Source organism: Gymnoscopelus braueri, assembly GCF_963280865.1.
Source record: "Gymnoscopelus braueri genome assembly, chromosome: 2".
Taxonomy (NCBI): domain Eukaryota; kingdom Metazoa; phylum Chordata; class Actinopteri; order Myctophiformes; family Myctophidae; genus Gymnoscopelus; species Gymnoscopelus braueri.
The window spans coordinates 59,497,934-59,507,287 of NC_137604.1; the positions used below are offsets into that span (position 1 = coordinate 59,497,934).

At 41.6% G+C, this 9,354-nt stretch overlaps 1 protein-coding gene across 1 annotated transcript; it reads right to left on the minus strand.

Moving 5' to 3' along the window:
- Positions 1–1,057: 1,057 nt before the first annotated feature.
- Positions 1,058–9,179, minus strand: LOC308106198 (microfibril-associated glycoprotein 4-like; the record flags this gene model as incomplete). Its single annotated transcript, XM_080457256.1, has 6 exons — positions 1,058–1,416; positions 5,012–5,167; positions 6,395–6,562; positions 6,912–7,008; positions 8,285–8,476; positions 9,174–9,179. The coding sequence occupies 6 exons, from the start codon at positions 9,177–9,179 to the stop codon at positions 1,058–1,060; spliced, it is 978 nt and encodes a 325-aa protein (XP_080313382.1).
- Between the last annotated feature and the right edge of the window lie 175 nt (positions 9,180–9,354).

Here is a 9,354-nt window from a genome sequence, read left to right on the forward strand (position 1 = left end):
GCCCGAGCGATGAGCTCATGGACCGAGGCGGGGAGCTGCTCTAGCTCCTCCTCCGCCTGTGCTCCATCCTCCCCCTCCTGACCGGGGGGGAGGCCTTCCTCCTCAGAGTTGAACCCCAGGACGTCGACGTCCTCATCCTCTGACGTCTCCTCTAGAAACGCCTCCTCCTGTCCTACCGCCAAGGTGGCAGCCGGGCGCTCTGGAGGGGGCGGGGCTGTTATTATGGCCACAGGAGGTGGCATAGGCAACTGGTCGTCCCCAACTGCACTCTTACGCCGTTTGGCCGGATGCAGCTGCCCTAAGGCAGTGTTCATGGGTTGGAGAGAAAACGACCGAGCCCTGGCCTCCCTCACTCTAGCCGGCAGGATAAAGCAATTCATGCACGCAGAGGGGTCCAGACCGTCCGTGCGCGCATGATCCATCCCCAAGCAAAGCATACATCTATCGTGGCCGTCCTCCAAGGGCATCTTTACCCCACAGCCCAGACAGACGTGGGGCGCTGGGCTGGCCATGTTTGCTATTTTATTCAAGCTATGTAAACGAATCTATATACCTAAATATATATATATATAGGTATATATTCGTAAACGTATGTATTTGTATATCTATATACTCATATACTCAATACTCGAATATTTGTATACTCATATACTTAATTTTCATCCATTTATATATTCGTATATTAAATACACTTAATCTCTATAAGTATATGAGCAGAGCCAAGTGTCTCTTTATCTTTATTTCACTTATTTACTTCCCAAAGTCAGTGAATTGCAACGAGTGCAGTGGGCTGCCAGGAGATAACTCCTGACCTAGCGCCACACTGCCCTCTTGTGACCTGCGGGGCACAGTGCAGCCCTCTCCTAGGGTGCACCCAGGCCCCTCCCCCTACGCTGACGCCTTGCGTCACGCGGAAGTAGGGACACGCTGCAAACTTTTCTCTGTTTGTTTGTTTGATTATTTGGCTCCGTCGAGGGCTTCCTCGGACCGCGGCAGCGATGATAACCGGTAGTAGATGGCCCGGAGGTCCACCGACTGGGTCAGCCTCGCTCGGGTTCTACCCCGGTACCGCACCGCGGCGGCGACGCCGGCGATCCAAGCGCTCAACCGACGGGGTTGGCTTCCCACTTGGGTCGCTCCAGCAAACCAGCAGCCGCCCTGGTCCGCCCTCTGACTGGGTCAGACTCCGAACCAGGCTGCAGCCGCGGCGATGGCGATGCCGGCGATCCAAGCGTTCGGCCGACAGACGGCTTCCCACTTGGTCACTCGAGCAGAACAGCGGCCGCCCTGATCCGCCCTCTGACTGGGTCAGACTCGGAACCAGGGTGCACGCCGCGCGCCAGGAATAAAACTTGTGTTGGTGTGAATATGACAGCGAAGCGTCCCGAGAGGAGCCTCGCAAGACCTGCTCTCTACCTAACGTAAGTGGACCACGCTGCCAAACACCCGTTCTGTATACTGTATGTCTTAAGCTGAGCCCACTAAGCGTCTGCACTCGTGGAAATCAAAGAATCGAAGTGGCCCTGCTGGGGTGGGACTTAAATAACCCACTGATTGCAGATCAGGGCAGGGCCACCATAGATGATGTGTCTTAAAGAGTATCCACGAGCACTGCCCCCTGGGGGTCAGTTCCCGTACATATTGAATAATATGTAGTGGAGAGCCAGTCTCGACCACGATAGAGAACTGCTGTGTGTGTGTGTGTGTGTGTGTGTGTGTGTGTGTGTGTGTGTGTGTGTGTGTGTGTGTGTGTGTGTGTGTGTGTGTGTGTGTGCGAGCGCGCACGCACGTGTGTGCGGGTGCGGTGTCATGACCTGACAAAGATGTAATCCACGTCGAAATGTAATTTGTACTTTGCACCTTAATAAAAAGGCAGTCAATTTATCCGAGTTGCTCCAGTGCCTCCTTCTTACCTCTCTATTGTAAACATGTCTTTCATTACTGGATAAGGGAGATAATACTGTATTATGTTGACCTTTGAAATGTCACACTGACGATACATAAAAGGAAATGTCCAAAAGATATGCAATTTTCAAAAGCTTTACATTATCTTCAGCAAATGTGGAGCTTACATCAGCATTATCATTTCCTCTCAAGGCCATTATAGGGCATAGCAGTGGCGGAACCATCTGGTTCCAGACCCCATTCATTTTTCCCATAGAGATTTCCAAATATATTTATATCAATTATTTTAAGCCCAGAATCAAGCCATCCAGGATCCTGGTGATTCATGACCATAAAACGTTTGATTCTGTGACATTTTATTTTTGAAAACCGCAAAACAAAGGGTATTTATTAAATATAGAATATCATATAATTAAATGTTCATTATTTTTTTCTTTCACAGAATCAAATGTTTTATGTCATGAATCACCAGGATCCTGGATGGCTTGATTCTAGGCTTAAAATAATTGATATAAATATTTTTTGGAAAACTCTATGGGAAAGATGAATGGGGTCTGGAACGATGGAACCAGAAAATGTCCGCCACTGCTATGCCCTATTAACACATCAACACCACTCATGTTTACTCTGCCATGCAGTGTGGTAAAAATGCACCTTCTGTCCCTTATCCAAACCAGTGGTGTAAAGTAACTAAGTACATTTACTCAAGTACTGTGCTTAAAGGTAGGGTAAGTGATTTTCTTTGGTTAAAATAAGTGTTAAATAGCTCTATATTCTGATACCTACTCATTGCTATAGAGTGTTTGTTCAGTAAAAGGAGTCTCCTTGTCTCTCCAGCTCTTTATAAAACAGAAAATGCATTTTCGTTTCAGTTTCAGTTTCAGTTTCATTTCCAATTTTATCCAATCAGGATAGAGAACTCAATCAGGATATAGATTAAACAAGTGAAATTGGAAGTGATGACACTAAGAAATGAGCAGGCAAAATTGGAACTGGAACGCTATAAAAATGAAGCTTAAAAATGGGTACTTTCTCCTGATTGGCTGAGATTTTGACACCTACCGGAAAATGTATTCGATAGTTCACCCCCAAAATGACTTTTTTTCTATCAATTACACACCCCATGGAGACTTGAATTCATGGATTTTTTTTTGTTTTTGTCGCATTCCTAAGCCAATAATTTGATGACCGGTGGCGGCTCCAGTTGGCCTGACACTCAGCCTGAATTTTCATTTCGTTTCACTCCATTATTCAGTCTGAAAGCCCTCTCAATGCAGCCAATTTCTGAGATGGGGGCGTGGCCAAAGTTTTTTTTTCAAAGACTCTTTGGCGATTGGTTCATACTGGATTATACCGATCCCGATTCGTCGTACATATTTTCAACCGAGAAACACCCGCCTTCGACAGCGTCACCAGACCCTGAATGCGAGGCAAACGATTCAGGGGGTGGAGCCAGGCTAGGCTGGCTCCAGTAGGAAGTGTGAACTTTGAGTCTCCTACCAGAGCAATTGGCATCTTTCAGCCAGTCATCTGGTCAATTACTGGCTCAGGAATGCGACAAAAACTAAAAAATTCCATGAATTCAAGGCTTCATGAGGTGTGTAACTAATTGATAGAAAATAAGTCATTTATTGGTTGAACAATATACTTTAGTAACTAAAGTTGACAAATGATTGTAGTGGAGTAAAAGTAATATTTTCCTCTGAGATGTAGTGAAGTAGAAGTAAAAGTATTGAAAATTGTAAATACTCTACTAAAGTAAAAAATACCTCAACAATGTACTTAGTTACTTTACACCACTGGTGAACTGTAGGCTTATCTAACCTCTCCTTGTTCCTTGGGAGAAACCCGGAAGTGAAATCAAAGTAGGCCTGTCTGTCTGATGACGTCACCAAGACAAAAATAGCAAGAAAAAAAATTGCCAGCACCGGTTTACTTCCTGTATCTGCGACGCAGATACACTGCGTGAAGTAGGCGGACGCCTTTTTAGGAGACCGGAAGCAGGTTGGAGTCTATTAATTCCAATGGAAGACAGAATGTAGCCTCAATCTCCAGGCTTTTATTTTCCTTCGCGTTTAGCTCAAAAAGAAAGCCTGGACCAAGCTGTTGAAATTTCTGGCATAGGAAGTGGGAGTCAACCTTTCATTTCCCCAACCAACCAGAGTTCAGTGGGCGTCGCTCCAAATGTTGTGACGTCATGGCTCTCAATGCTGCACATTGGGGGAGGAGGAGGGGTGCGGGGCGGGGGCGGGCACACAGATCGGTGAACCAATTGTTTTCACTGCGACACATTGTGAGCTTGTAGATCTGCTATTTTTATTATTTTTGAAACTTTTTGAAAGATTTCGAAAAATGTTGACACGACATGCCCAAAATAAGGATGCCATGTAAAAAGTGGTAAAATGTTTTAACATCGTTATTATGACTACGTTTCACAATGATGTTACATGTGTGAAATCTATCGGATAATTCTGTATGATAAGTTGGACTGATGCCACATTGAATACATGCAGACAGACAGTGGATGAAAGACAGTTTTGATGATTAAAATGTTGGACTATGCTCCAAAGAGACCAGGCCTGTGATCTTTGGCGCCCCCTTAAGGAGGGCCTGGACCCCTGGGTGGGAAACACTGACTGAATGGATGATGATGCCTCACTCAACACATTGATGCCTTTATTCGTGGTCCCTCACAAAAATCAATGTAATATTTGCATTCTGTGTGAATGTAGCCTCTATATGTACTCATGATGACACAAAAAAACACATGCATCCTTTTAAAACCACTGCGGATGTATTCTTTTCTTTGTATTATTCGTCTAAATATAATTTAAAAAGGTGATCAATACCACCTTTTACTGAAAACAAAGAGAGAGAGAGACATGTGTTAATGAACTCCATTATTTTTTTAATTCATTGAACTGTAGTATTTTCATGTAGTTGAAACACAGTATGAATAATTAGTGAGATGGAGATGCATTGGCTGTTGCTCCTCAACAGCCACTGTTAGGCACAGGTCTAATCTTCATGGCGATACTCTTTAGAGAGGTACGGTACTTCCAGCCGTCCCAACACACACTGTTTTCAATAGGCTTATAACTCCCACCAATGGGTACATACAGGCCATTGGGGTTCACGTGATGACAGTCTTTGAACCAGAATCCACCCAAACACATCTGAGCACAGTGGATTGTCGTGTGCGCATCCTGGTCTTTGTCATAGGTGGTGAACTTCATGTTGTTGTGGTAAGACAAACTGTCCCCTAAAAAGAGGATGATAAAAGGAACACAGTTTGTATTGTGATGTTGATCTTTAGTTATGACCAAACCAGTTTCAAAACTCAGTTGTAATTAGCTGCTCTAACATCTGCATGAGACCCCTGAAACATGATTCATATAGAGAGTTTATGTACATGTCTATAACTGTTTAACAACTATAACATTGTCATTTAACCTTTAATAATCACTCTAAATATACTCTAAATATACTGTATACTATGATGACATTTTTGACATTCATGATATTGATCTTTCTGTGTGGATTTAATGATCCAGTTTAATGCTTTACATGTTCTGTTGTTTTATGTGTTCTGTTGTTGTTCTGTTGTGTATCCTGTCAGCTGTCTTGTTGTTTACAGTAATTGTTTTGTCATATCTGATATTGTTTGTTGAATAGGTTGTTGTAATTGCTTTTTGTTGTTTAATGTTTTTTCCCCCCCTCTGTTTTGTTCTGGTTTTTGTTTTGTTTTTGGAAAATGTGTATACAGTGTATCATGTATATACACATGATATAAAAGGACCAGGAGGATGATAGGCTTGAGCTAATTGGTCAGCTGCATTACACTGTAATCACAGTGTAAGGCAGATTGATTGATTGATTGATTGATTAAAGATAGGGTAAGTGATATTTTTTGGTTAAAACAAAAAGTTTTGTATTAGATGTTAAAGCACTATATTCTAGTATTCATTGCTATAGTGTGTTTGTTCAGTAACAGGGGTCTCTCCAACCCTCTAATAAACAGAAAATACATTTTCAAGTAGGTGACAACATTTCAGTCAACAGGAGAGAGTATCCATTTATCAGCTTCATTTTTATAGTTTTCCATTTCCAATTTGTTCAGCTCATTTCTTTGTGTCACCACTTTCAATTTCACTTGTTTAATCTGTATCCTGACTGAGTTCTCTCTATTCTGATTGGATGAAATTGGTATCCTGACCTGAAAATGATTTTTCTGTTTTATAAAGAGCTGGAGAGACATGGAGACTCCTGTTACTGAACAAACACTAAATAGCAATGAGTACTATCAGAAAATCACTTACACTACCTTCAACTCAAACCATATCAATATCCATCTTATATTATTTAGCTTGTCACATTTGTAATTTGAAGACCTGGGTTAATAGAGATGGATTACTTTGAAGTTCAGTGATTTTTCCTCATTTCTGAATTGAATTCTGCAGAACACTCCTGAGATGTTTAGGTTCCTCACCTGCTCCTCCGTCCACATAGCTGCCCAGATGGAGCTGGTAGCCAAGGTACTCAGGGTCGATGGAGAAGGAGGTGTATTGGGCGTAGACCTTCCCTCCCTCCCAGTCCTCCATGTCCACTCTCAGCTCACGCTTCTCTCTCATCGTCAGCCAGAAGATGTAATCTAGTCCTTATAGGAGACACACAGAGAGTCTGTTTCACTTCATGACAAGCACTTAGTATCAAGCATCTATCTATCATTCACTACAATACATTATACATGCTAGTGCAGCTCAACAGGCTTCATATAAGTGACTACAAAACTGATTGACAAGCAAATTAATGTTGAAATAATAAATAAAAGAAAACAATTCTATAAATAATATTATATCCTTATTTTATCCTTGTTCCTTTTTTTCTTTTTCTTTTTTGGAGTTAGGACTCGTTTATTTGTGTTTTTGCAGCATTTTTCACTTTGCTTCTGTTTTCTGATTTGAAGTGCTTTTGCTTTTGTACTCATAAACACTATAGCAACTCACCTAGCCAATACTCTCCAGCTACATCCCCGAAGCCTTTCTTGTAGTGGTCCCAGGGTCTGTTGAAGTTCTCAGTTCCATCCATCCTCCTCTGGATGACCTGAGATAGAGAGTGAGGGGCTGTGTGACTTGTCTTTGGAAAAGAATGGAGTTCAATGACTTCCAGATATAAGCTATAACTGGTGTTAGCTACATGGAGCATACATTTTTCAGCTCTGGGCTTTTTGTTAAATTGGTAAATTTATCAAATCAATTAGGCTACTGCTGCCCCAAAGGGCTTTAGAGACTCACATTTGACAAAATAAAACACCCCTGTCCTTAGACCCTCAATCGGGCAAGTACAACTCGTGACAGGAAAAGAAAAGGAAGAATCCTTGGGAAGGATTATAAAAATGATATATACAAAAAATAAATAGTTTATTTTATCCTACTCAAATAAAATAAAAATATTAAAAAATAAAATTTGTTTAAGTCTATACACACACATATATATATATTAAAACAATGATGTATTTAACTTTGGGGAATAAAATATAGTCCCCAGCCCAGCCCAGCCCCCCTTGGAATAAATGACTTCCAGCGCCACTGTTTACGTTTGACTGATAGCGTGCACATACTATACATATACTGTGGGTCTCTTGAGACCTGTGTGGTGTGTCAGGTGACGTGTCGTATGAGCTAATAGCAGAGTGTTACTGTGGACGACTGGAACGCTTATGATCAGTGGACCCCCAACTAGGGTTGCCACCTTTCAGAAATTGAAATAAGGGAAATGTGTTGGTTGAGCCAGCCCCCCAAACCCCTGAAATGCATAGAAATGTATGAAATCTATGAAATAATAATTTGAAAAATAATAATCTAAGAAATCTACGAAAACAAAATTTGGGGAGCCATTCCCCCACACCCCTAAAATACATAGAAATCTATGCATTTTGGAACAGTTATAACTATAACACACAATAATACAAACACTACAGGTCTTACACCTGGTTTACACTTAATGTACCATACAAGTCCTACTAATACCATAATCACAAGGAAATGCAATGCTTCAGCCATACACCACACATGTATTGTGAAGCCTATGTATGTTTTGCAGTTTGAAATTGTTAATTGTTTCCAAAATGTGAAAAAGTTAATGAAATAATAATGCTTTGGAAAATGTTATGACATAATGTAATGTAATAGTATGCACGATTTGAACCTGCAAAATTCACCCTTCAACTAATTGTTTATGCCATAATGACATCCACAAGTTGTATGGTCATGAAAATGGTTGAAATAAGGCCTTCAATGTCAAATGATCAAGCATGTTCTTTTGCACTATAATAGTATATAAATAAAGTGTGATCTTTCTAAATTACAAGTATACTCACGGTCCAGCCACCTCCATCAGTGTCCATGTCACAGTAGACATGCAGGGGTCTGGTGGGACCTCCAGGGAAGATGGTGTACACCCCACTGGGACTGGTTTTGTCACGCTGGTGGATGTCATCACAGTCAGTGGGCAGGTAGAACTGGGAGTGGACACACACTACTGAAACCAGTAGAGCTAGCAGTACAGCTGCCTGGAACAGAGAGAGAGAGAGAGAGAGAGAGAGAGAGAGAGAGAGAGAGAGAGAGAGAGAGAGAGGCACCCGGAATTGTTTTTCTTAAAGATGAGCCTTGACAGTAAGATCTAAGACAACCCATTACAGTACTGTAGCTGCTTTACAGTAGGATAGATCCTCTCTGGAGAGGAGTTTGTTCAAACCATGTGTGGAGACATAATGAGATACACCCCAACAAAAATAATATACGGTATATTAATTATGAACAATCACCACAAATACAGGCACATATTCATTGCTGTTGTAATACTTTTTACTAGTGTGTCTGTGCATTTATGGAAAGGGAAAATCAGTAGTCAGTCATTTGTAATGGATTGCATTTCAAAAGTAATCTTTCAAACCCTGGCTGTTTTATTTAGTCATTTAGATAACATACTGTTCTCTCTCTCTCTCTCTCTTTATAAAACCGTATTTCCCCCAAACCTGTGCAACCAACGTGTGTTCACAAGTGAGACTGGTGACTTTCTGAAGTCCTAATGGAAAAAAATCACATTTACAATGTTAGAAGTTCTAGCTTGAACCCAAACAGCTTGAACCAACTGACCGACCTCCCGACCCACAGATCTTATCCTTTGAGCCCCGTGGTCTGACTAGGAGGTCTAAAAAGAAACCTTTTCATTGTCTCTGGAACTACCAGATCCACATAAACTCTTACCTGCATCTTGGAAAGAAAGGTGGAGATTGTGTTGATGACTGAGTTACTCTGGCTCGTTTTAAACGTTATGGGACAGAAACGACTGTGTAGTTTCAAAGTCCTATACTTCTGGCACTACTGGATGGCGACGACCAGGGATTAAAGTTCAGACGTTTGCTCAATATCAACGGATGTCCAAAAA